This window comes from Zootoca vivipara, chromosome 13, assembly GCF_965207765.1.
Source record: "Zootoca vivipara chromosome 13, rZooViv2.hap1.1, whole genome shotgun sequence".
In the NCBI taxonomy this organism is placed as follows: domain Eukaryota; kingdom Metazoa; phylum Chordata; class Lepidosauria; order Squamata; family Lacertidae; genus Zootoca; species Zootoca vivipara.
Genome location: NC_142596.1, coordinates 53,425,047 through 53,451,315, shown reverse-complemented (window position 1 = coordinate 53,451,315; position 26,269 = coordinate 53,425,047). Strand labels below are relative to the sequence as shown.

The following is a 26,269-nucleotide window of genomic DNA, read 5'->3' as shown; positions in this document are numbered from 1 at the left end:
CAATCCCAAGCCTTTGCTGTTTGTTTGCACCCTCGCGAGGCAATATTTATTGCTTATTTTCGGTGCTAGAGGAGTTCTGCAAAATAAAGAAACGCGGCAATCACAATTACTATTAAGTTCCCCTTTGGCCGATTGGAGCAAAATGGGTGCTATAGGCGCCCCCGTGCAAAACACCTCCCTCGATGGGTCTCCTGGGGGGGGGTGGCCATCCAGGCCCTGCCAGAGAGAGGAGTCTGGCCGGGGCAGCCTTGGGAGAGGCCCCCGGCTAAAGAAGGGGTCCCGCCTCTGCTCCCAGTCCCACACCCAGATGCCTCTCCTGGGAAGAAGCCCGCTTGCAGGACCTGGAAGCCAGAGAGCAGTGCTCTCCCCAGCGGGGCTACGCAACAACTGCTCTTCAGAAGCCCCCTGACCCCGACACCTGCACGGTAGGGGGTTGGACTAGATGACCCTTGGGGTCTCTTTATGGCTTTACACCGGAGGTTGGTCACAGCAGCTGCGGGGCTTTGGATAGTCTTCTTAGCCTCCGTGAATGCGTCACAGCCCAGGTAGAGATAGCAGAGGCCTAACCCCCCCCCCAGGCCTCCTGGAGTTGGGGTAGATGTTGGCACCCTGTGTGCCTGCTTATCTGCTCCCCAGACCTCCGTACCCGCCCTGGGCGTGGCTCCTTCTCCTGGCTGCTGTGAGCAGATAGGGTGGGTGAGCCCCCCCCCCCGCCGCCGCCATGCGCCCTTCCCCAATGCTCTGGTGGTTTGTCGGGATCTCAGGAACTGGCGGTGGTTCCAGAGCCCGAGTCGCCCCCTCCCAGGCATAGTTCTTCCTTGGGGGCCTCTTCTCGTGCCCTCTCAGTGTGCGGGTGTGGAGGGGACCCCTGGCACTGTTCCCCCCCACCCCGTCCCCGGCCTTGGAGTGGGCTAGGTTCGTGGTGAGGGGGCTGCCTCTGCCCTCGAGCGCAGGATCCTACCGTAAGAAGCTGCCTTCTATTGTATCCAACCTGAGCCGTATTGCCTAATGCCTACACGGGCTGGCAGCTATGGCTCTCGGGGCTTTCGGGCTGGACGGAGCCGAGCGGGGCCCTTCTGCGAGCACAACCCCACGCCGAGACCGGCCCTTCCGAATCGTCCGTCTGCTTCATCCCCGTCAGCTCAGCCAGGGGCGCAAAGGCCTGGGGAGCCCCACCCCACGAGTCCCCCGAAAGGAACGGGAAGGAAGACCCCCAAGGAGACGGAGCCCTTCTGGGGCTGACTCTGCGCCCCCTTCCGGCAAAGGCCACGCGTGCCAGCGGCTCTTTCAGGGCCCCCACCTAGCAGGCGACTCGGTCCAAGGGGCCCGGGTTCAAGGAGCGCCAAGGTAGGGACTATCCCGCGGGACGGGGTCTCCCTCGCCAGAGCCGTCCAGGCCCCCGGGGTCCCCCTCTCCCTTCTTCCCGCCCACCCCCAGTTCAGCCCAAGAAGACGCGAGAGATCAGGGAGAGTCAAGAGCAGGTTTATTGTGGTGTTTGGGGGTCGCGGGGCGGCGTCGAGGCGGCTCCTCCGGCGGGCTTGGGTTTCGTGGGGTCTAGCGGTACTTGGAGGTCAGCACGATGCCGACGCGGCCCAGGAACTTGTCCATGGAGACGAGGGTGTTGGCCTTGAGGAGCCCCTGGTGGTTGGCGGCGATGGCCACTAGAATGCAGTGGCTCAGCAGCTGCGGGAAAAGCGGAGGGAGAGCGTTAGTCGGGGCCCCGGACGGAGCGAAGCAGGAATCCAGCCCGCCCGCCTGCCTGCCCTGGAGCTCCGACGGGGAGCTAGAGAGACTCACCGCGAAGTTGACGGGGTCCACGCGCAGCTTCTGGGCATGCAGGTCGCTGAGCTTGTCGAGGGCGCCGGCGATGTTGTCGATGTGCGCCACGGCCTCACCGATGGCCGCCGCGACCTTCTTGCCGTGCGCCTTGATGTCAGCGGAGCCGGGGTGCACGTCGATGTGCGCGAAGTAGGTCTTGGTGGTGGGGTGCGCTGCGAACATCCTGCGGGAGAAGGAGGAGGAGAGGAGCAGGGAGACGACGGTCCGACTCCCGCCCGGCCCGCGGCCTCGTCCCTGGGAGAGGGTCTGTGCCCGACGGGGCGGGCTTACCTGGTGATGGCCTCGGCGCCGATGTCCCCGGCGTGGGACTGGATCTCGGCCCAAACGGCCTTCACGTGGTTCTTGTCGTCGTCTGTCAACACCATCCTGGCAGCTCAAAGTCTCCGATGCCGTCGGAGCGCGAGCGGCTCTTTTATAGGGGGCGCCCCGCCCCGCCCTGGGCCTCTCCCTCGGTCTCCGCCCGTCGGCGCTGCGGTTTCTCCCAGCGTTATCTCCTTTTACGGCTCATGCTAGGATGCGGGAGGGAGCGCATGAACAGCCTCCCCGCAATTCCCGCTGCCTCCCCCAGGCAGGCCTTGCCGGCATCTCCCTGGGCGATGACATGCCTGTCCTTGCTAGTTGAAATAATCTACGGAGCTTGGCAGGCAAGGAAGAGCTCAAATGAAGAGTCACCACGTGCCGAGGAGTGGAGGCCTGAAGACTTTCCTGGATGTTGAGGCCTTTGCCGCGCACTTAAACCAACGTCCCGCGCCCCCCGTGTTTACCAACACAGTAGCGGTTATTACAGGCGTCCGGGGGGGGGGTTGCCATAGCTGCCAAGTTTTCCCTTTTCTCGCGAGGAAGCCTATTCAGCATAAGGGGAAATCCCTTTTAAAAAAGGGATAACTTGGCAGCTATGGGGGTTGCATGCACGTGCATTCATTCCTATCCACACGCGCACTCTTTCGGTGCATGCTTATGGGTGGCACAGTCCGTGAGAATGCAGGACCGTGAGTGGCAGCAGAATTCCTGGGTTAAACTAACGCAGCATTTAAAAGAAGAGGGGCCCTTGCAAGACATTTCTCCCCTTCTCCTACCGTAGGAAGGGTTATCCAAGGTGGTTGGGCGTGGGAGCCGGGCTGAAGGCACCCGCAGAGAGGCTCGGGGAGGGCGCCCTGCGAAGCTTACGGTATCAGTGGATGGAAGTAACAGGGGGGGGCAGCGGCGGGAGCGTGCATTGTATTGGGGCGCTGTGCTCTTGCGGGAGACCACAACGCCCCCAAAACGGGATGTTCGGAACAGTTGTTCCACGGACCCTCTGGGTGGGTTACGCTGGGGTCTGGGGACCCCTGCTTAGAGAAAATACGAGGGAGAGGTGACATGATAGAAGCCTTTACGCATGGCACGAAGAAAATGGATACAGGATAGGTTGTTTTGCAGGAAGGTTCAGGACACAGAAAAGGAAGTCCTTCTTCACGCAGCACAGAGTTAAACTGTGGAACTCTCTCCCACAAGAGGCAGTGACGGCCACCAACTTGGAAGGCTTTTAAAGAGGATTGGGTGGACTGTGACTGGCCCGGGTCACCTGGAGAGTTTCTGTGCTGAGGGGGGCGGCGGCGGGGTGTTTCACAGAGGCATCCCCAAGAGCCCCCGCAAGCGACAACCCTCCGGGGAAGGTGCCCAAAGCCCATCAGAGAGAAGCAAGCGTGATTTGCCCGGCAGGCGCCCGCGGGCTCCAAGTGGCCTCGACGGTGGTCTCTGGGTCCACCTGAGTTGGCCTTTTGCTGCATTTCCCTTTGCGCCTTAGCGGCCGCCTCAAGCAGCAGTCTGCTGGAAAGGGAGGTATCAAAATGACCCAATGGGGTGAAGATTGGGGGGGCGGGGGCGGACTGAGTTCTAAGCGCTCGAAAACAGGGCGAAGATTTGGGGAAAGAGAAACTGAGCAAGGCGCCACGGCACGGCCCCACCGGGCCTCTGCGCGTGGCTGGCCTTCAGCCAGCTAGTGGTGCCTTCGCAAGGCCTCTCCTTGTGGCGCCCAGTCGCAGCGGTGAAGGGCGGGACCCTCTGGGTCGGAGGCCCCCTGCGCAGCGCCGATTAAAGACTGGCTGCCTGCGCGCGCGGCGCCCAGGACGCCCCACTGCCAAGATGGGGCTGACCGAGGAAGAGAAGAAGCGCGTGAGGGCCATCTGGGTCCCCGTGAGCCGACACGCCGAAGCCGTGGGCGTCGAGGTGCTCACCAGGTAAGTCCGCCCCGTCGGCTGCCCATCCGTGGGTGGAGACTGAAACCCCGACGGCGAGGCCGCTGGCCTGACCCTGTCCCTGTCCCTGTCCCTGTCCCCCTCCTGCTCGCAGGCTGCTGGCGGCGCACCCCACCACCAAGACCTACTTCCACCATCTCGACCTCTCGCCGGACTCGGCCCAGCTGCGGGCGCTGGGCAAGAAGGTGGTGGACGCACTCAGCCGCGCCGTCGAGAACCTGGACGACCTGCCGGGCGCCCTCGGCAAGCTCAGCGAGCTGCACGCCTTCGAGCTGCAGGTGTCGCCCACCAGCTTCGAGGTGAGTCGCGCTCCCGGAGGCAGTGCCCCGGCCTCCCGCTGCCCTCCCCGTCGGGCGGCTCAGGGTCCTATTCTCTAACGCTGGCGCTCTCCTCTCTCCCCCACAGTGCCTTAACCACTGCATCCTGGTGACCATCGGTGCCCACAGTCGCGGCACCCTCGACCCGGCGCTCCTCCTTTCCCTGGACAAATTCCTGAGCAGCGTCGCCCACGTCCTGACCTCCTGCTATCGCTAGGCTGGGCAAGACGGGCTCGCCCGGGCGGCCTCCCCGTCTTCTCCCTCCTAATAAAGCTATGGGCTCTTTCAACTGCAGCGCTGCGCCCTCACCTCTCTCTGGGGGGCGGGTGGTGGGGCAGCTGGACGGACTTCGGAGGAGCCCTCGACGGCGCTCCCCTCGAGACCTGTGAGGTTGCCCGTAGTGTGAATGTCTGTCACATTGCCCCGGGGCCGGATGGCGAAGACTGGGTAATAAATGAGCTTATTCACCAGGAAGCTTTTTCGTACCTGCGGCTTTCCCCTCTACATCCCTGTGCTGAGAGACAATAGTATAGAAAGAATCGCAGAATTGGAGGGCACTCCAAAGGTTATAAAGCTCAACCCGCTGCAATGCAGGATCTGTAGTAAAGGAGGCATGGGCAAAGCCAGGGTTTTTGTTGGGGGGGGGGGGAGAGGGCAGAACCTACGTTAGCTACCGTATGTATTTCTATTGATTGCTATTGATTTAGGGGGGCTGCCCCTCTCTGCTCCCTCTTGGCTACGCCCATGAAAGGGAGGCTGCTCAAACCACCCCCATCCTTTGCTTCCACTCAATGATGGGGAGGCCAGGCCCCCCCCCCAAAAAAACATGCGCACGCTGAGAAGGGCGCAGGGAAGTCTCCGCGCAGGCAGGGGGCGCCTCAGGCCCCAGTTCCCCGAGATCATGGTGACCAGAGCAATGGGGAAGGGCACGTGGCGGGGGGGGGCGCTGCCTCCTTCCCTATCTGCACCCAGCAGCAGGCAGGAGGACACCACCCAGACAACCACAGGCACAACCGCTCAGGGCGGGGCAGCAGGCCTTGGGGTGGGGTGGGGACGACACAGATAAGGAGGCCGACCCTGGGTGTCAACTTCTCCAGTTCCGGGGCGGGGGGGGGACTTTGTGCGTGGGTTGCAGGACACCCCCCCCCGGAGCAGCAGCTCAAGGATGGGACCAAAGGCCAGTGGCCGAATGCTGATGCTGCCGCCTTTTCCCCGTTGCCCCAAGAGGTGCAGAGGCCAGTTGAAGCTTTGGCACGAAGAGAGGAGAGGGGACTCGCTCCTCTTTTGGCGGTGGGCATCAAAACCCCGCCCCTGAAGGGAAAAGCAAGGGGGGAGGTAAACACGTTTGGTTTTTAAAGCATTTTATTCATTTTCAAGAAAATAATACAAACATATTACATAAACCTTATCAAAACAATAGGTTTCTCCCCACCCTCACCCTCCCCCAGAGCAGAAGACTATTGTGTCAAATTCCCCCATAAATAATCCATACACGTAGTTTGTGGGCGCCAGGCGTCAGAGCAGCTCAATTGAATGTTTTCTTTAAAAAGGTGCCATTTTTCAACAAAACCATCCATATCCGAAGCATCGATTCAGGGCATGTATTCTCTCAGCTTCTCAGATAAAGCAAGGGTCTATACATTCTGCTTCCATTGTGTGATCTACAGGGGAGCTTCCTTTCTAGTTTCATGCTATAGGCAACCTTGCCACAACCAGAAGTGGAAAGTTCCTCGTGTGATAATTTGAGTATATTTAAATATTATTAATAAACCTAGGCGTGGGTTGCATTGTTTGCAATAAACCTAGGCGTGGGTTGCATCCTGGTTTGTAATTTTGCTTATTTCTGTCAATGCAGTTTCCCAAAATGGTTGCACCAATTCACATGCCCATCACCTACGGAACAATTTCTGTGCCTAGGTCCTTTCCCCAATTTTGCTTAATAGTCTAGCATTGTCCAATGGCTAGGTCAGCGAGTATTTTGCATAAAACCGATATTATTTTTTTGGCTGGGGGTGCTCAGTGATATTCAGAATCAGTTTTTCAAATTGTGTGAATGGTCTAATTCCTTGAGATTCAGCTGCTGAAATTGAGATAATATGTATCACCTGATAGCCAATTCACATTACAACCCTCAAATCTTTCCATAATTTGCCTTGTGAGAAAAACATTATTTTTATAATGGTGAATCAATCTGCACAAGCGTTTTTCTTTCCATTTCATATCCATCACAGTGCCACCCGTGTCCCTAAAGGAAATTTTTATACCCAGGATCGCCAGATCTCCAATTCTGCTTTTGCAAATGGGTTTGTTATCATTACAAAATATTTTGTTGTTATTAAAAAAAATGGGATATCTGGTATTATATGTTGCACAGGTTCATGTAATTTCAATTGCATCCAAATCTTCTCTTTCCCACTGAATATCATATTAATGACATTCTATATATGGGCCACATGGTGTGGTAGACCCATTTACCCTTCTCTGGGAAGGCTGATAAAAATACAGTTAGGCGCAGCTGTGATGAATCAAGCTTAAAATCTTTGTCTTTTTTTGCCATATCCTTAGGATATTTGCTGAAATAGATATAGATAGGGTTTCTAACAAAAAACATTTTTTTTGTAATACTGGTACTATTTTAACCAATCCAACCTACCCATCCAAGAGATTCAAGGTCCTTTGTGTGGTTTAAGTTTCTTAATTACTTTGGTTACATCTTCCAGCATGAGTGGTGTTACCAAAGAGAGTTGGTTCTATTTCTGAGATTTCACTGTTTGAATTTATATGGAATTTTTATAAACAGAGCATTATAAACAGTGCAACAGAGCATCACATTTAAGTGTCCACAGGTATGGCATATGAACAGGGGGCGAGGCAGCTCGCACTCTGCTCTCCCTGCCCAAATTCAAACAGTTGAATATGTCAAGAATATTTTCTCTTGCCAAGAAAAAAGAAATGCCAGTTTCAGATTTCCTTCACTCCCCCCCCCCCATTTTCTTCACTTAGCATAATAGAGATACTAGCTGGCCCGGCCACGCGTTGCCTTGGTTCTTTCCTGTGATTCCCCCCACTCTGTCAGGACACATGACTTATCCTGCCCCTCCTCCCCCCACCCCCTGGTTCATCCCTGTGACTGGCCCCACCCTGACCCAACCCATGAGCTATGGAGCCCCCTCCTCCCCCCACCCACCCCGTCTGAGCCCTCTGTTGTCTCCGGGGAGTGTTGGCCCCTCCCCCATTTCTCCATACCTTGGCCCCCACCCTTGGAGAAGGAACTGTCAGCTTCTGGGTTCTGTTTCCCAGCATGCACTTTTGTCTGAGCCCTCTTTTGTCCCTGGGGAGTGTTGCTCCCCCCCGTATCTTCCTACATTGGCCCCCATCCTTGGAGAAGAAACTGTCAGTTTCTGGGTTCTATTTCCCAGTATTTACTTTTGTTTGAGCCCTCTGTTGTCCCCAGGGAGTGTTGTCCCCTCCCCCCTGTATCTCCACACATTGGCTACTGTGCACGCATCGTGAACATTTATATATATATAGGTTACTTTTTTTGAAATAAGAACATGAGAAGCAGAAGTTACTACAGTATTGTTTAATTTTATTTTTGGGGTTGTCATTTATTTTGGTGGGTATTGTATGATTTGGGTGTTGTGTCTTTTGTTTGTTTTGTCATTTGGATTTTCTAATTTTGGAGTACCGGTAGGTGTTTTGAATGTAGGATGTGGTGTTGGTTTGGGGACTTAAACTGGGGAGAGAAAGTGCATGGTTGTTGCTTTTTTTAAAGACACAGAGGCTGGCAATCAGTCATAGTATAAAGCCTAGGTTAAAAGGGGCACGACTGCCCTTACTTAAAATGGCCGCCGTAGCCTCACATGTGACACGCCTACTAAATTAAAAAGCAAAAAACCCTCGCCGTACCCCCAAGTGCATGTTAGGGGAAATGATGAATGACTGCCTAATGCTGCCAGGCGTTTATTAATGCAGCCGCCGGTAGAGGCTTTGGGCTTGGGCTTTGGAGGTGGAATGGCCGTTTTGGCAGTCTGCCTACTCAGTTTTCCCTGTCCCAACCCACCCCCACTGTTTTGGATGACTCAGGGTCCCCCCTTCACCCCTATGACTATGTGTTCCCCCCCTTTGTTGTGCCTCATCCCTGTGCCCCCCCCCCGTTGTGAAAGGCCCTATTTTGTTTGTTTTTCCCTGCTTGGCAATGCTGCGGCCTATTGAAAAAGCTGGGCCTTGTTTTGTGTTTAATCATTATTTTAGATGTGAAAGGTGTGGTTTTTTTGGGGGGGAATTATGCCAGATCCCTCCCTGATGGAACACTGTAGCCAAATTTGTTACATTACGGTTCAGCAGTTATGGAGAAAGGCTGTTTCATCCGTGTGCGCAATGCCTACCTTATATATATACGTATATATATATAGATAAGTTATAAAAATTAAAAGTCAAACCATTCAGTTTGCTGAAGAATGATGTTTCTAATTTCTTTAAGAAACTCTTAGGTTTCTTATTGCTCTCTGACCTCCCTTGCCATCCATATTGTCTCTGTTTCTCTCCTTCTCCTGCCTCTTCCTGTTGTGTGTATTGGAACTCCAATTGTTCCCAATGCTAGTTTGGCTTCAGTCAGAGTGGTGATGGTGGCTGGATCTAGAGACGTCAAAGAAGCGATTCAGTTAAATCCGTTGTGAACTCATACAGGGAAACCAGGCAGGGAAAGATGGAACTCCACATCGCCATCTGGTGTCAGAGTCTCATATCGCACATACAAAGCGCATGAAACGCTTTTCCTTTACTAATCTAGCTGAGCCCTATCAGTGTTGCTGTCTGCAAAATAACACGTTTAAATGGGAAGACCCATCTGTGTTTCACTCCAGCAGCATGTAGAATAGTATTTATTGGAGGTTTCCTTTTTGTAGTGGACTTTCTTCCCTTCCATGTTAAATTCTGTTGATTCTCTTGCTACTTTCTTAATTGCTTCTTTGAAGGAGGAATGTGCCATTTTCTTCATGTGCCTCCTCCATGTGGTCTGGAGGGCAGCAACACGAGAACAGGGCCTTTTCTGCAGTGGCACCGTTTGTGGAATGCTCTCCACAGGAAGATTGCTCTGGCACCTTCATTATACACCTTTAGGCACCAAACAAAAACGTTCCTCTTTAACCAGCCTTTGCCCTTTTAAAATGTGTTGGGGGGGGGGGTGTTACTGGGTTGTTTTTGGTTTTATTTTGATTATGTATTTTGTTTTTATGTTGCAATTTTATTCTGTGAACCGCCCTGAGACCTGCGTGTATAGGGCAGGATACCAGTTTAATAAATAATAAAAGCTGTTGTTATTGTATCACAGGGTTGCTGTCTTGTGGGGATGGGGGGTGCCGAAGCCTCATGCATTCTCTGTGTGCAGTTTGCATTCATGCTAAAGGTTAACAAAAAGGGCTTTCATACCTGTTTTCTCAATGCCTTCCGAGCTCCTTTCAGTCATAAATTATCCATTCTACTCCTATCCTCCCAGGACTCCATATGAAGTTGCATGTTTGATACAGATTTAGTGAGTCTTTTAATGGTGGATTTATGGCATATTCCTAAATCCAAAGCTTCATTAGCTGAAGCAGGCAGTTCAGTAAATTTTGTAGGCAAGTCTTTCAATTCCATTTTGATTTCCTCTCTAGAATTTTTGAAGGCTGCATTCCTTTTTCCACCGCTAAATCTTTCTGCAATTGTTTTAGAAGGTCCTGGAAGGGTTCGAAGTCCTCTTTAGAAAGATGCGCAACTTTCAGAGCCATTTCTGATCTCATTTCTTCCTGACCCATATCTGATCTTCTGCTGCCAAAGTATCTAAAGAAAAATTGCTCAGAAGCTATTTGGGGTGAGGTTGGCATAGCCTTTTAGCACCCAGTTCTTTCCTGGGTACCCTTTAGGTTTCAGAAGTTTGTAACAGCTGACAAGTGCAGGCGAAGGGCTGAAACTAGATTATTATTTTGCAATCTTGAACGATGACATCACCACCCTCCCCAGACAAGAAAAATGGAATAGAACTGTCCAGAACTGCTCCCCTTTGAAAGGACATGTATTTCCTAGCAACTGGTGGAAAAGGCCACATGGTTGTGTTACTGTCAAAAGTGTGCCTACATTTACACAAGTAGCAGCATAGTGCAATTGTAAGGGGAACACCTTCAGAAGCTGAAATTGGCTACGAGACACATTCACAGTGCCCAAGCAGAGCAGGCAAGGTTAGGGCAACTGACTAAAAAATTACCATTCCAACTTCTCCATCATATATATGACTTGCCCCCAAGCCACTTTGCTACCTTGAGTAGACAGATAAATACCATCCTAAGAGTTTGTTGTGAGGACAGTGCCAAGTGATAGCAAGCTATTGGAAAACACATGCAGATAAATCCAGCCCACTTATCCCTTGGAAGAATGAGCGTTTCCACAAAGTGGTACGTGAATCACGAGAATCACTTATCCAGATCTACCAAATTTAAGATGGCACAAAGGAATCTCCAGTACAGGAAAACTGTTTAATATACAATTGATTACAGATCTGCAGTAACAAGTCAAAGTGAATGTGTATATTTACCTTCTATATACATACAGTATAGTATTTCACACATAGTTTTGTTTGTGTGTGTCTTTAGAGCCAGACGTATGCAGGCTATTTACAGTTAAGCTACTGTAGTGAAGGATGGCCTTCGGCACTTCCAGCAAGCAAAACTCTGTGAAGCCACTGCCTTCTCCTCCTCACCTGGTGAGAGGAGGGGCCTGCTCTTCCTTTCTGCAGGGAGGGCAAGACAATGTCAACCAGAGTAGTGAACGCAGAAAAAGGAAGAGAAAGCTGGATGGTTTTCTGCTCACACCTACGCCCGCAAGTACAGAATTTGGGGCATTTTCCATTGACACCAATACTGCATGGAGGCAATATTCCAGGAAAGCCCTTCTTCAAGGCAGACCAGGAGCTGATAGGCACCTGAAGGACCAATACTGTGGGGTGTGTTTTTTTTTTTTACAAAATGAAAGGAGTTTCAAGTTGCTTTCATCTTTTGCCTCTCCCAAGTTTCTCAGCACACCAGGCTAAAATGATGAAAATTAGGAGAGGCTTGTTTGTGCATATCAAATACTGAATTAGTGTTGCATAGGCTGCCTAAAGGCTGGCACCCTCCTTCCACCACCCCAGTAACTAGTAGTTTATTCAACACAAAGCCTCAGGGCCAGTAACAGCATTATCTCAAAACCAAATAAAAATATAAATACACCTTAAAATACAACCATACATGTCTAAAACAACCCTGTAGATACTGCTGGTGAAGAACACCAGTTTGAACCTTCTTGGATGGTTTGCAGAGGACTCTCGTTCTCCACGAGGAGGAGCGTTCTGAGAAGGGAAAGTCAGGCTCCAAAGGATCAGCCCCGACAGAAGGCTTCTCTCCAGCCTCCCCACCGAGGGCTAAAGAAACAAAAGGGTTGCTTTGCGTCAGCCAGGAAGGGAGAGTCAGAGGAGACCGTGGACCCTCAAAGCTGCTTCCAAGTCAAACTGCTCAGTCGGCACCTGACCAAGGCACAGGACCAATTCTTTCCAGCGGCTCTTTGCAAGTATGTAAAGCCCAGGCCACCAGTTAAGAGTTTCTGAATGGTATTGCCATCAAAATAAGGAGTTGGCTTTAAGTCATCAGGTCCTGAGAAGTGAAGAGCCAGGCTCCCTCTCCATGGCAGCAACTGGAGGGTGGGAAGAGGGGAGCACGCAGCCTCCTCCATGGCCCTGGAACTGGACCAAAGCCTTCAGCACCTAAAGGAAGGGGCACCCTTGACAGAGGCAGAAGGAGTCGTCCTGCGGACACAACGCCACAGGCCTCCTACTGTGCTTGTTGAGGTGGAGTCCGCCTCCCCCATCTTGTTAAGGCTTTGGGCTTCTTATTACTTCTGTTTGTCCTCGTGACAGTGAGGCAACAACCTAAAAAAGCTGCTGCCCCAAAGGGATGCTTTGGAGCCCTTGGTTTACATTGCTGCAATATTTCCAGGAAGTCATGTTTGGCTATGGCTACTGCAGAAGCAGGATGCTGGCCTGCCGGCGGGGAGCGCGGCTGAAGTCAGACAGAGGAAGGCAGGAGTGCAGCTGCGGTGCATAAACCAACCAGGATTTACAAGCGAGATACGCTAGCCTTAGGCTTGTTTCTAAGAGGAGAAGCTATTGCCTTGGAGACCCAGGAAGTGCCAAAAAGAAATGCTTTCTGCTTTATGATGCTTCTCCCCAGGTAAGTGGGGGGTGGGCAGGGCATATTGCATTAGGGATATAGGCATTAGGAGCATGGGATGGGGGGGGGAGGAGAGAACAGAGAAGAGGCAGTAAAGAGCTTTGTGGGACTCTCTCAGCAGGACACCAAGAGCTCCTCCTCCTCCCACCAATTGGACCTGAGTGGGAATAAGCGCCAAGAATGCTGCCTCTCTGTGGGGCAGATGCAGGAGGAGGGGCTGGTGGTCACTGCCTTTCAGTTCACAGGAGGGGCAAAGAGAGGGTGGGGCTCCTAAGAGCGGCCAAAGTCACACAGGCGCATTTCCTCCACCTTGCACACCCAGCCCTCAGAGATACCCCTCCAGCTCCTGTGGAAGAAAAAGGGAAGCCACCCTTCTCATCATGTGGCTCTGCTAGGAAGCCAAATGGCAACAAGCCTCCAGTGACAAGTTAAAAGAGCCTTTGGAAAAGAAGCCAAGTGCATTGTTTCTATTTATATATAGTCAGCACATGAGGGAGAGTAAGTTCTAAATAATTAAGTAGTTATTTAGTCCTTAAAAGGTGCTTTGTTTCATTGATTTCTGTAGGACTGAAGCAGGCCTCAATGAGTGCAGTTGAATAAAAAGCCTCATTTACTGCTTTCAGAGACCTTGGAGCACAGCAGGACAGAACTTGCTTGATTTGGGGCACTTTCTCGTGTAGCCCAAAACTTTGTTGCCAAAGAGTTGGCAGCAGAAGACCAAGGCTTCTGGAAACCTCGCCTTCGCCCTCCAATATTTCCTTCCGCCACCCGACTTCCCATCCCAACTCTAGCAAAAATAACTGTTTGTGGTGTGAGCAAGGCCACTTTAGTGCCAAGTTAATTAGCATCATTAGTTCCAGAGCCCTGGAAATAAGGCTTCTGCTGAAAAAAACTAAAATCGACACCCCTGCCTCATGTCCAGCCTGCTCTTCAAAAGAACAACTGCCTCCTTTGCATGTCACTACTTGCAATACACTTCACCAGGCTTGCGTATTTATCATCTTGCATTATTGCTACCAACGTAGCGCTCCAGTTTTATTGCTATAATTTTAGGCATGGTGTGACGAACCGGTGGCCCTCCAGCTGCTGCTGGGATTCCCTGCGCCCCAGCAACCAGCATGGCCGATGCGCAGGGGTGGTGGGAACTGGAGTCTAGCAACATCTGGAGGGCTCCTTCAGGTTCCCCACCCCTGCACCCGCCAAGGCCTAAAGTACAGGCAACAAGCCTTCCGGGACTGTTCCACAGGCAAGCAGTAGAAGAGCTCCCTGCTACCTCTGTGTAAGTAGCAATGATATGCAAGGTGCTTTGCAGGCAACGTCCCACTGCAGGTAACCCTGTTGTTGAGAGCAGCCCATGAATTCACACAAAGAGCAGCTGAGACGTTGCTATTTCAGCATCCAGGATTAAGCAGACACCAATCAGAGCCTTTAAAATTCAAGCTGAAAACACCTTTCATCGGCCTGGCCAGGGAAAGAGCAAGCCCACCCCTGCCCCATGGCTGAAGACATCACCTGCCTGGCAGAGAGCAAGACACATTTGCCAAGGGCCTGAAGCACCTACACAAATAAAGAAAATTAAATAAAAGACTCCAACCATTTGAGCATTTTTACACTGCAAAGAGCTGGTCTTAGGAACATTCCCCCAAGCCAGGGTAATGCTGCTCTTCCCGCCTCTATTGCAGTCTTTTTACAAAAGCAAATAGCCAAATTCCTTGTGGCTAGAAATCTAGAAGTTTCCAACAATTCTCACAACTGAGAGAAGCAGGTCACACATTAAGACAGCTGGCCCCAAAGCCTCTCATGCTCACAGGGCCAGATCCACCACAAGCCATCATCCTTGCTGGCGATTATCAGCGTCCTTAAACTTTCCATTCTGACTTTTAGCTCTTGTTGAACCCCAGCTCTGTTCTGTATGCTGCAGGTGGCCTGGCAACATCTTGGGACTAAATCAGCTCAGCCATGGGGGAAACAGGAGTTCAGTTGAGAAACCAGTAGCTAGAATCCTGGCAATTACCTTCGAAAGTTTCTTTGATTTGACTGAGGCAAGAGAAGTTTGCAAAATACTAATCTTCTGGAAAGCCTCCTCCAAAGCATTTTATTCACAATTAAGTCCACTGCATACGCTGGAGTTACAACCTAGTAAATGTGCTTAGGATTGCAGCCACAGCGGAGGCTAGTACAGTACTTGGGGCTGAAGAAAATAAGATTGTTTTAACGGTGCAGCTCTGTCTTCCGGGACCCAGCCTGCTCCAGAAATTCACTACCCCCATGTTGGTTCAGCCCCCAAAGGCTTTTATCGAAAGATGCACATATTACAATGCTGCTCAGTGTGGTTGTCGGAATGTGAGACATACAGAAGAGAAAGTGGCCCACAGAAAAGGTCTTCTATGTGATATCAAGCAAAAGCCCCTTTAGGATAAAAAAAAATTCCAGGGATGCTCTTAACAACTGAGCCAAAAGAAAGAGATTCTGGATTTAGTTTTAAAGAAGATTAGCATGTCAACCAAATAACAGAAGCGACCAGCTGATGAGAATGGTCACAGTTGTCCATTTCACTCCAAAGGTCAGAACACAGGAGATGCAAGGTTTTTACTGGACCAATTTAGGTTGCAGGATAAGAAAGTGCAAAAGGAAGTGTTCTATGGAACAACAAACTTTCTAACCCTAAAGTACTTTAACCGTTTTCACATCTTCTAAACCTGAAAAAATGTAGAACAGCCTCTACTTTATTCTGCATGTGTATTTGTGGGACAGATTTATGCTTGGCTACATCACCTTTAGGTGAATCACAAAATTTGGCAGCATTTAGTGTCAAACACGTTTGACTCTTCATTCAATAATACAACAGGAGTGAAAATGCAAAAAAATAATGTCAAAGGGAGTTCATTCTGACTGAATCCACACAATAAAGCACTGAAGGCTTATGATCTCTCTACTCTTGTGCTTTTCAGCTCTGAACAGACTTCTCATTCCAACTCCCACAAAGGACATGCACAAGAAGGGCAAAATATGTGCCCCAACCCTGCTGAGTCAGCCACCTCTGACAACTTGAGTGCTGTTGGCACCCACTGTGCCTAAAGAAAGGCTGGACTGAGTATGCAGACACGCTAAATTGGCACCTGCCTTACAATCGGCACCACTGCTTACAATCCCTACTGTCCCCACAAATACAGAATTAAGGGGGAAGGGAGGAATAAAAAGGAAGGGAGAAACCCCCCTATCATTTATTAGTTCTTTCTCTTAGGCCTGACCAGATTTAGAGAAAACAGTTTCACCCAAATGCTCAGAAGTCGCTCCTGGCAGAGGTCAGAAGCGAAACACCTGAGGCTGAGATTGGCCACGCTTCTGTCGCTGGAGCACTGTGCAGCCAGCGCCAATCCCCACACGGCAGAGGCCTGTGGGGTGAATGGCAAGAGGCCACATGTCCCAGAACACACAAGGGCACTTGAGTCTGATTATGGCAAACAGAGCAGCCCACGGGTCACTTCAGGTAAGTGCTGGACTGCCAAGGCAAGCCCCCTGCTCCTCCTCCTCCTCCTCCTCCACTCTTGACTCACATCATCTTCCCTTAGTGGCTGTTTGTGTCAGTCAGGTAAACATGCATTTGTCTGTGTTTACATACAAAAGGCTTAACATGAATATGGGCTGCAATAGGCAAAACAAAAACAAAATAGCAGTGCCAGTGAGAAACAATAAAAATGATATAACCACGGCTTATCCATTGAACATATGGTCAACTTTGTGCCTCTGTTCCTAGACAAGGAGTCCAGCGGAGTCTATCGGAAGGCACTTGATGTCTCATCTCAGCTGAAAGACTGCTCCAAGGGGACCTGGGGGGTGAGAGAGGCACACAAGCCCTGGCACACCAGTGACCCCCTGGGATCCCGTTGCCAAAGTGAAGTCAGATGACAGAGCCGCCCAGCCCCTCCCTCTCCTGCCCCCTCCTCCAGGAGAACACAGCCTGCCGAGAGCACCTGCGCTCTTGCAGACAGAGCAGACCACACAGCTCTCCAGCGCATCATACGCTCTGCGAGTTATTCAGCTTAGCCAGCTCACTGGTCTCACCGGGACCTGCTTCTTTGCAGTCGTTTTTCTCAACAGACTTACCAAACCTCCGCCCATCCTCTGGCTTCACTGTCTCTTTTGGGAGATTCTTGAAACAGGAGAGCCCGCCCTTGAGCTCCAAATTATGGTCCGAGACGTGGGGCATCTTGTCCAAATTCTGTACAGAAGGCACCAGGTTGGTGATCTCGTCCGTCGGAGACCGCCCAATGCTGCCATCCACTTGAACACGGATGTCTGGAGATATAGATAGCTGGTGGTGGGGGACGATCCCGTTGTCCATGCACTTGGGGTACAGGAAGGTCTTCATCTGCCCTTTGCCCTTCACGTTCACCGTCCCCCTGTAATCAAAGTCATACCCCATTTTGTTCAGGATGCGGTAGCTCTCCTCACTCACCTGGATGCGACACTCCACTCCGGTCGTGTCCATCCTGCTGGCGATGTTCACAGTGTCACCCCAAATGTCATACAGGAGCTTGGTGGTGCCAATGACCCCGGCAGTCAAGGGGCCGTGGTTGAAGCCAATCCGTAGCTTGAAATTGAACCACAGCATGTTGTTGTTAAAGTCATCCACCACTCGCATCATTTCTTTGGCAAATTCGAAGAGGGTTTGCAAGTGGCCGTGCGGGCTGTTGCTGTCTTGGCACTGGGACGTGTTCAGGCCAGAGGCGGCCATATACGTGGCTCCGATGGTTTTGATCTTCTCGATGTTGCTGTAGTCAGACTTGCTCAGCAGCTCGTCAAAGTCCCCGATCAGTTCGTTCAGGACTCGGTAACACTCCTTGCCTCCTTCATAGTTCTCCTCATAGAACTCACTGAAGTTCACGATGCTGGCAAAGATCACGCCGCCACTGTCGTGGTTTTTGGAGTAGCTCTGCGAGACTTTCAGCTGCTCCGCCACGTGGTACGGAATGATATTCCGCAGCAGCCAGTCCGCCTGGTCCCTCATGCTCTGGATCTTGGTGCGGTGAAGGTCGGCTTCCACGTCTCCATGGTAATGCAGGCGGTAGCTCACTTCAAACTCACGGTTTAAGAACCAAACCAGGAGGAGGAGGAGGAAGAAGCCCAGAATCACTTCGTGGCCAATAAGGTCTGCTGGCCTCCTGAAGTCTCCCAAGGTCGATCGGTAGCATGGATTCCTTATGGAGCTGGAGTTAATTTTTTAAAAGAAAATATAGACACACGCACATACGCAGAGTAAATGTAAAACGAAAAAGAAAATAAGCATTTGTAGGTTTCCTATATTCTGATATTCCTATATTCTAATCACAAGCACACGTTACTCTATTTTAAAATGTTATTCTATTTTAAAATATGATTTTCTAGTCCCCCATGGCAACAGAGACAATTATGACAACTTCATATGCGCAGGACCAAACTAGACATCGTGCCATTCACACAATGGGACACTCTCTTTTTTGGGAGTGTGTGTGGGGGGGGAGTGGAGATTCAGATCAGGACTGCTGTGGTGAGCAAAGATCCAGATTACACACACATACACACTGCCTAGTTTCTTTTTCAAAAATGTTTTATTGTTTTATTCATTTCAAAGGGTATACTCCAAGTAAAACGTAGTTGAATAAAACCTAAAAGTTTTATCACTCAGATATGATGCCAATGTATTTAACTAAATATATGCAAATAAAAAAAACAAAATTAGCAAACCAAATAAAATTCTGTGCTGCCATCAAAAGGCAAACAATCAAATCCTTATTCTTCAAATATTTATTTTAGCTGGTACAGTGGTACCTCAATTTTCGAACGTAATCCATTCTGGAAGACAGTTCAAGTTCCGAAACGTTCAAAAATGGAAAACTCAATACAGAAGCCTCAAAACAGAAAACTCAAAACGGAAGCCACGTTTCATGTTGACTTCCAAGGCGTGTTTGAAAACAAAGTGTTTACTACTTCCGGGTTTACAGCGTTCGAAAACGGAAACTTTCGTCAACAGAGATGTTCGAAAACCGAGGTACCACTGTATAGAAATTTAAGAGGGCCTATTGGGTCCTGATAGTATATCATGTTTCACAATTTTCTGAATCCCTCCAAAAATCCCAAAATTCATTTGCAGGTTCACCACTTATGTTGTGGTGTACCAGTTTTGTTCCAATCCAGATTTTCTCCACTTGTTATTTACTTTCCCTCTCCCCCACTCTCTCACACACATACACAGATCGTGTCACAATTAGTTACTACTTGGGTGAATCACATCATGTCCAGTTTGGTCCTCAGAAGTCAAATAAAGTATTTTGTCAGACTTAAGAGACTCATCCCATGTTTTCATGTGAGAGTCTGTTTAACCTTCATCTGTCACTTATCTGCAGATAATATTCTATGACTGACTAATCTAACTGCACCACTCTCTACATTTCAGAAATATGAATGATCAAGCAAGCAAAGGAAAAGCACAAAATACTGGGAACTAGGTATCAATTCTTACCTATAGTTCTGTTCTGACTGAAGATGGGAGATTTCTGTGGAGCTGAAATCCAAATATAGCAAAACATCAACAGAAATGTACAGGAGAGGTAATAATTGCAGGATTTAGTGAGCTTCATCTACATTTAGAATTTCCATGTCTTAGTCCCAGGGACTCCACTGGAGTTTTACCTATATATAGCTTGGTGGCTTCAGACATTCACCTTGAAATGATGAAAATAATGAAGCTTGATGTTGATCAAGCCCTTAAATGAAAAACCATTTGCTTAAGTCTGAAAACAGCTACTTCTGTTCTAGCCATTATTTAGGGTACAGTCACATGGTGAGCGTTTCCTCTTCTCACTTTCACTTCTGTGACACCACATATACCAGGCTTCAAAACTAACACCGATTTAGGCACACACTTCTTTTTTTTAAATCCAGGCAACTGTTATATTTCTGTAGTTTATTTGGCATTTTTTTTACAGTCAATTTGGTTGTTCCTGAGCCAAATTCTGAAGCAGGCCGCTGATGTCTAACTCTTTGGACATGGAGTTCAGTGTACAGTTGACCTTTCTTAGTGTTTCTAATCAATACACAAGCATACAGTGGTACCTTGGTTCGCAAACACCTTGGTTCTCAAATGCTGAAAACCCGGAATTAAGTGTTCTGGTTTTCAAACGTTTTTCAGAAGCCGAACATCTGATGGGGTGTCGGCTACTGTTCCCGGGGCACCTGCACCAATCAGAAGCTGTGCCTTGGTTTTCGAACGTTTTGGAAGTTATAATGGACTTCTGGAATGGATTAAGTTTGGGTATTTTGTTTTGGCTATTTATTTTGCATTTTTGTTTTTGAGGCTTTTTTTGGTTAATTTGTTTTTGTGACTGTATGGAACCCAGGTCAGCTACCGATTGATTGATTGTGTGACTGCAGAAATAGATTAAAAAACCCATCCAAACAATGACTATCATCAGTGCAGGTAAGAAACTTTTTAAATTTTTATCATCTACAATACTGTCTTATTTATTATATAGTACAATAGATTGATTATTGCTTTCATTTTATGGATCAATGGTCTTGTTAGATAGTAAAATTAATGTTAAACTGCTGTTTTAGGGGTTGTTCTTAAAAGTCTGGAATGGATTAATCTGTTTTGCATTACTTTCTACGCGAAAGCGCACCTTGGTTTTGGAACGGACTTCCGGAACGGATTAAATTTGAGAACCAAGGTACCACTATAATAGTTTTAAGTAACAGTTCTTTTAAAGCTTTCTTTTTTTAAAAAAAATTGTTATAGCACTTCATTTAAGCCTTTGAGGAGAAAGCAGAAAGTGCAAGGAAGACTGCTAGATGTTAATGATTACCTGATGTTCTGTGTAGAGTTGAAGATTTCCATGGAGCTTAAACTGAAATGCAAGAAGCACCAGATCAGCAAGAAAATTCACAGGCCACTATTCCCACTGCAGCAACAGCTGCTTGACAAAATGTGAATCTGCCCTGATGCATCAGTTATTGCATCAAGCAATTCTTCAGAAATGGGCGACGAGCCTCATGTATGTCTGCTGTCTCCAAGGTTCACATGCTACAGCTTCCTTATACCAAGGAAGTCTCCATACTCCTGGCAACAAGAGACTTGCACCACAGTTCACAAGGTTCAGTAAACATCTTTCTCTGGCAGAGAGACTTAGTCCATGTCGGGTGGCCAGGTCTACAAGACGGTCCTTAATGTGTTTAGTTCAATTCACATGAAAAAGGCCATTTTAACACCTGCATAGTGCATGTTTTATGAGGGTTGTGGCTGTGTAGAACCAAACGGGGAAAATGTTCTGGAAGGCCTATAAACACCACCTTGGTAGCCAAGATAAATTCAGGACGAATTGGCAGTCGCTGCCAGAAGCAGATCATATTATGTTTGATGTTATGCTTATCTGGGGGCTCAAGACGTTCAGTTATTGGCCATGGGAGGGGAGCTATCAGTAAGACTGGGGGGCCTGCCACCCATGCCTTCATCAATGGGAGGTTCTGGCCAAACTGACGTATGCTGTGCTTTGTGAAAGTGATGCAGAAATGTTTTCCAGGGTGCACCCAAGTCATGACGAGCGCTTCCTGTTTCAGAGTCTATAACGACATAAAGCAGGCATAGGCAAACTCGGCCCTCCAGCTGTTTGGGGACTACAACTCCCATCACCCCTAGCTACCAGTGGTCAGGGATGATGGGAATTGTAGTCTGAAAACATCTGGAGGGCCGAGTTTGCCTATGCATGCAGGCTGTGCTGCAAGTTTACACTTTATTCTAAAAAAGCACTAGAACTGGCCATTCTGTCATTCTTTTTTGGTATCCCAACATCAAACCACTTGCACAGGCTCTCTTGCAATCCACCTGATTACTATCATGCAGTAAAGCATGATGACTTCAGATACAGAGTTCCAGAGCTTCTCAAAACCGTGTGAATATAAGCTGGGGGTGGAGGAGAAGAAGGAGAAAGCAATTGTTCAAGGTCTAAAAATGCTGCTAGTTGATATAAAGCAGGCATCCCCAAACTGTGGCCCTCCAGATGTTTTGGCCTACAACTCCCATGATCCCTAGCTAACAGGGCCAGTGGTCAGGGAAGATGGGAATTGTAGTCCAAAACATCTGGAGGGCCGAAGTTTGGGGATGCCTGATATAAAGACTTAAGGAAAAGTCTGCCAGGCTCAGTAATAGCCAGAAACGAAAGGAAATCCAATGAATGCTTACCTAAAGTTCTTTACTGATTCAATATATGATTCCTCCACAGAGCTGAAACAGAAACGCAAGAGACAGACAACAACAAATCAAAAGCATGGATGGGAAAAAAAGAACAGTTGCAAAAAAACACCCCTAAAAACAGAAAAACGAAACACCCCTCCTGGCTGCCACTCTCTAAATCTCATTCTGGGCTGCTAAATACCCATTCTGACACGGAGGTCTACACCCGCCTCAATCCTCCTTCCTCCCGGGGGTTAACCACATTACTTCACAAAACGTCAAAGTATACATCTGATGGCTACAGTGGCAGCACTTCTAAGACACCTGGTGAATCTGCTTGCAGGTGGAAGAGGGATGAGCCAGAAGAAGACCCATTTCACTCCAGCTGCCTGATGAGGCTCTCCAAGACTCCTCACTGGGGAGAAGACACTGTCCCAACTCACAGGCAACAGGCAGGCAGCATCACGTTTCCTCAAAGGCTCACCTGTCAGGGCAGAGAGGCACCCACAGCAAAACTAGCAGGACTCCTCCAACAAGAGTAGCCAGAGATGATCTCATCCAGGAGCTGAGCTGGCAGAAGTTACAGTACTGGACAATAGTGATGAGAATTGCAGAACACATAAACATGGCATACTGCAACAAACAGAAACAGCAGCTATTAGTCATATATGATCTATTGGAATGGGATGTCTAAGTAAATGCACAGGAATCCCCTTTTTTAAAAAAATGGCTGTGGCCAAGGCAAAATTTCATTAGTCATTATGCCTCCCCTCAGGGCTGGATTTAGATTTGATGAGACTCTAAGCTACTGAAGGTAATGGGGTCCTTTGTATGTCCAGCTGTCCTGTGTCAACATCAAATTGTCACTGTTTTTTGTGTTGAAGATATGCTATATGGTAATATATGGACCTACACTGTTGCTGTATGTAAGGTTTTAATTTATTTGTATTTTATCTTATATTTTGGAAATGTACATCCAGGTTTTTTTCCTTTAAATTATTTTTTTTTGGGGGGCAAGAGAGTGGGGCCCTAAGCTATAGCTTGTTTAGTTTATATGTAAATCCGGCACTGCCTCCTCTCTTCAGGCTCACAACATCGCTCACTCCATTTAACGTATGTTGGCTTCACCTGCAGTCAGCCTCTCCAATGTTGCCTACTCTCTCTCCTTCGAAGAATGAAGCACCCCATAGCCAGCTCACTGGAATTGGCAGATGTTGAGCCCTAGCCTGCTAGCCACTTCCTTTCCCATCTCCCTCAGCACTGGTTCCAACTCCTCTCGGGAAGAAAGCAACCGTCCCATGCGAATGTCCGAAGGATCTTAGAGAGTTTGCAAAGACAAATGTCACACCTGGGCCACGTAAGAACCCCTGTTCCAGAACACACCACTCAGCCAAATAGGCATGCTGGGAAAAGAAGCAGGTTGCAAACCAGCGCCCTCTAGCGGTGGCTACACTGGTACTGCACCTATAAAACCTTCCCTCTCAACAGCACCTCGGCTCCCGTTTGCATACTAGGCCAGGCATCCCCAAACTGCGGCCCTCCAGATGTTTTGGCCTACAACTCCCATGATCCCTAGCTAACAGGACCAGTGGTTGGGGAAGATGGGAATTGTAGTCCAAAACATCTGGAGGGCCGAAGTTTGGGGGTGCCTGTACTAGGCCAAAGCCTTTACAGACTAGGCTGACTGGAGGTACTGACTCGCCTGGGTGGGGGTTTGGGGGAGGAGGGGATGGGATAGGTCAGGACACAGTGGGACCAGTCACAGGGATGAGCCGGGAGGTGGGGGGGAAGAGGGGGTGTGATACGTCATGGGTCAGGACAGGGTGGAGGGAATCATAGGGATAAGCCGGGGGTGGGGGGGAGGGGGCGGAATACGTTATGGATCGGCACAGGGTGGGGGGAGTCACAGGGATGCACCTGTGTAAACAGAACACACGTAAAACAGGGGGACTCTGAAGACGAGGGGAGTCTGAAGGGGGACTCTGAGTCTCCATTTAACAGAATGAGCCACAGCAACACGTGGCAGGGCCAACTAGTGACTTACATAAATGTTTGTTTCAAATTCCAAGCTGAAGTGTGAGAAGACTGCGACAGCGGGGAGGGAGATCCAAACGGCACCAATGAAGTGTCGTGGCAACCAGCCGGCAATCCCCTCCAACAGCCGCTTCGTGCAAGCCATTACGTCCTCCAGAAAGAACACCATTCTGAAAACAACATACAGTACATCCAAGTCAGCCAGTGTAGCCGCTTCTGTCTATGACAGAACTGAGCCTGGAAAGGCAAAGAAGCAGAGAGGAATGGTTTTGCAAGTCTCTCTGTATTAGCTGCAGTCCTCAAGCCACTTCACTCAGAGCCAGCCTCTAAGCAAGGAAATAGCATGCTTGATCTCCTGTATTAATTAGACTAGCAGCGGCAGCCCCGCCACTTAGTTTGATCCTGTTCTCTTCCCTTTCCTGTCATGTTCTCACCTTTAGGATGAGAGGGAACTGTGCTGCACTGCCTTATACGTTTAATTATGTCCAAAGTGACTCAACTGGGTTTTGCCTGGCCTAGGGTGGACCACTAGAACAAATCTGAGAGTCATGGCTCACCTCTTAAGTGGTGAAAGGAGGAGTCTGTTTTCCATACATCAGAGTTGCGAAGGCCCACACAGAACTCTCTATCCCATTCTTAGCTATTCCCCTTTCAAATCCAAGAAGCAGGCCCAGCCTCTGCTGCTACCCTACGCGCCCTGTGAGAGTGATCCAGACTCTGCCTCATTTACCTAATGGAGACGATAAGGGACAGCACCTCTAGCAGGATGGCAATGACCACCACAACCACTGCTGCAGGTGGCGGAGGAGTTGCAGCCATCCCATGTTTCAGGAAGCAGGTGACAGAGAGGATGAGGAAGACTGTTGTGGACAGCAAAACATCCAGAAGTGAACTAAAGGTAGCACTGGCGAAGGTCTTCACGGGGGTGTTCCTCATAACCTGTTTCAGTAAAGGCAAAAATAACAGAATGACACAGTGCACAAATATGTGGTTGCCCTCTTTCTTTCTTTCTTTCTTTTTCTTTCTTGTTTGTCTTTTAAACAGAATCAAATCCAGCGTGGGCATTTCTGTCAAATATGATGGCACAGACAGAGCTTAGGACTTTGCAGATTGGGGGTGGGAGACGGAAGGTGTTACATTATTTAATAAAATGTATATACCACTGGTTCAACTGAAGACTTCCAAGCTGTTTACAAAGAGCAATATAATATATTCATTTAAAAACACAGCTAAAAAACAAACATTAAAAACAAGTCAGTACAATTTTTTTACATATAAATAACTCATCACTGATTCTGTCCATTTGGATGCTTTATTTCCTTGGGTTAAAAAAATTCTCCTTTTTTAAACCCTCCTTTGGCCTTCCTTCAGCATAATAGGGTAAAAAGGAGATTTTTTTAACCCAAGGAAATAAAGCTATTTCTGTTCCTCCCGCTCTGGAGTGAAGCTTCCCAGCAGCTTCCCCCTGTCCCTGTCCTCAACCCTCTTGCTCTCCTCCCTTTCTTTCTTCCTCCCTCCCAACCTCTTACTGCACCTTCACTCTCCTCTCCATCCTTCATCCCCTTTGCCCAAATCTGTCACCCTTACCTGCTTTCTTGTTCTCAGCTTGGGAAATGCAGCCAGCTGCCTTTTTCTTCTTCAGCTGTGTGCATTCCTCAGCTCTGACTGCATTGCTAGGAGCCCTCCTTCTGGGAGGCCACTCAGTTCAGCTGCCAGCTGAGGAGTTGCCTTCGGACAGTATCTTATATTCCACACTCTCAACAGCAGCTTATTGCAGTGCTGAATGCAGGGGGCAGCTGCAGCTTTGGGGTCTTCAAAAGGCCACGTGAGGGGACTCTTTACCAGAAGCGGTGATAGTGTAATAAAACACGAGGGATTTCAGCAACGCAAATTTAGACTGGATATTAGGAAACACCTTACAAACAATTTAAGAAGAGGCAAAACTCCCATGAATGTTGAGAAACTCCCCCAGGGTATCACTGCACGTTCAGGATGGTTTAAGGACAGAGAACCTTTACAGTGTGATGGACCTTTGTCCTCTCTTTTGCCTACATCAAGGATGTTCAGGTGCTGTCACACGAAAGATGGAGGCGGCTCATTTTCTCCTGCTCTGGAGGGTAGGACTCGAACCCATGGCTTCAAGTTACAAGAAAGGAGATTCCGACTCAACATCAGGAAGAACTTTCTGAATTTAAAGAGCTGTTGAGCAGTGGAATGGATTCCCTTGGACTCACTGTAGGTTTTTAAGCAGAGGTTGGATGGCCATCTGTCATGGATTCTTTAGTCGAGATTCTTGCATTGCAGGGGGTTGGACTAGAGGACCCTTGGGATCCCTTCCAACTCTACGATTCTATGGTTCCTGCAACAGCGTATGGTTCTCTATCCTTAAACCATCCT

General features: G+C 49.0%; 3 protein-coding genes and 1 long non-coding RNA gene across 4 annotated transcripts in view; 2 read left to right on the top strand and 2 right to left on the bottom strand.

Moving 5' to 3' along the window:
- Positions 1-1,466: 1,466 nt before the first annotated feature.
- LOC118093265 (hemoglobin subunit alpha-2) lies at positions 1,467-2,212 on the bottom strand. The gene is made up of 3 exons (XM_035132242.2): positions 2,110-2,212; positions 1,798-2,002; positions 1,467-1,683 (listed from the first exon to the last, which is right to left on the bottom strand). The coding sequence occupies exons 1-3, from the start codon at positions 2,202-2,204 to the stop codon at positions 1,555-1,557; spliced, it is 429 nt and encodes a 142-aa protein (XP_034988133.1). The 5' UTR covers positions 2,205-2,212; the 3' UTR covers positions 1,467-1,554.
- Positions 2,213-3,749: 1,537 nt separating this feature from the next.
- Positions 3,750-4,687, top strand: LOC118093266 (hemoglobin subunit alpha). Its single transcript, XM_035132243.3, has 3 exons — positions 3,750-4,058; positions 4,171-4,375; positions 4,482-4,687. Exons 1-3 carry the CDS (start codon positions 3,964-3,966, stop codon positions 4,608-4,610), a joined length of 429 nt encoding a protein of 142 aa, XP_034988134.1. The 5' UTR covers positions 3,750-3,963; the 3' UTR covers positions 4,611-4,687.
- A 6,196-nt stretch (positions 4,688-10,883) lies between these two features.
- ADCY9 (adenylate cyclase 9) overlaps positions 10,884-26,269 on the bottom strand; it is a 31,556-nt gene continuing 16,170 nt past the window's right edge. Inside the window, exons 6-12 of the mRNA XM_035131579.3 lie at positions 24,603-24,811; positions 23,883-24,042; positions 22,323-22,471; positions 21,848-21,889; positions 20,475-20,516; positions 19,133-19,174; positions 10,884-17,840 (exon numbers count right to left, since the gene is read on the bottom strand). Coding sequence (XP_034987470.3) covers positions 16,649-17,840; positions 19,133-19,174; positions 20,475-20,516; positions 21,848-21,889; positions 22,323-22,471; positions 23,883-24,042; positions 24,603-24,811 — 1,836 coding nt within the window. The 3' untranslated portion in view covers positions 10,884-16,648. The remainder of the gene's footprint in view (positions 17,841-19,132; positions 19,175-20,474; positions 20,517-21,847; positions 21,890-22,322; positions 22,472-23,882; positions 24,043-24,602; positions 24,812-26,269) is intronic.
- Positions 19,100-22,004, top strand: LOC148683730 (uncharacterized). Its single transcript, XR_015946904.1, has 3 exons — positions 19,100-19,220; positions 20,010-20,089; positions 21,888-22,004. It is a non-coding gene; the product is annotated as an uncharacterized LOC148683730 (long non-coding RNA).

Bases quoted from the DNA above. Each gene is read 5' to 3' on its own strand.
- LOC118093266 (XM_035132243.3), top strand. From the start codon at position 3,964: ATGGGGCTGACCGAGGAAGAGAAGAAGCGCGTGAGGGCCATCTGGGTC. The intron at 4,059-4,170 runs GTAAGTCCGCCC...TCCTGCTCGCAG, and splicing joins GGCGTCGAGGTGCTCACCAG to GCTGCTGGCGGCGCACCCCA. The intron at 4,376-4,481 runs GTGAGTCGCGCT...TCTCCCCCACAG, and splicing joins TGTCGCCCACCAGCTTCGAG to TGCCTTAACCACTGCATCCT.
- LOC118093265 (XM_035132242.2), bottom strand. From the start codon at position 2,204: ATGGTGTTGACAGACGACGACAAGAACCACGTGAAGGCCGTTTGGGCC. The intron at 2,003-2,109 runs GTAAGCCCGCCC...CTTCTCCCGCAG, and splicing joins GGCGCCGAGGCCATCACCAG to GATGTTCGCAGCGCACCCCA. The intron at 1,684-1,797 runs GTGAGTCTCTCT...CTTTTCCCGCAG, and splicing joins TGGACCCCGTCAACTTCGCG to CTGCTGAGCCACTGCATTCT.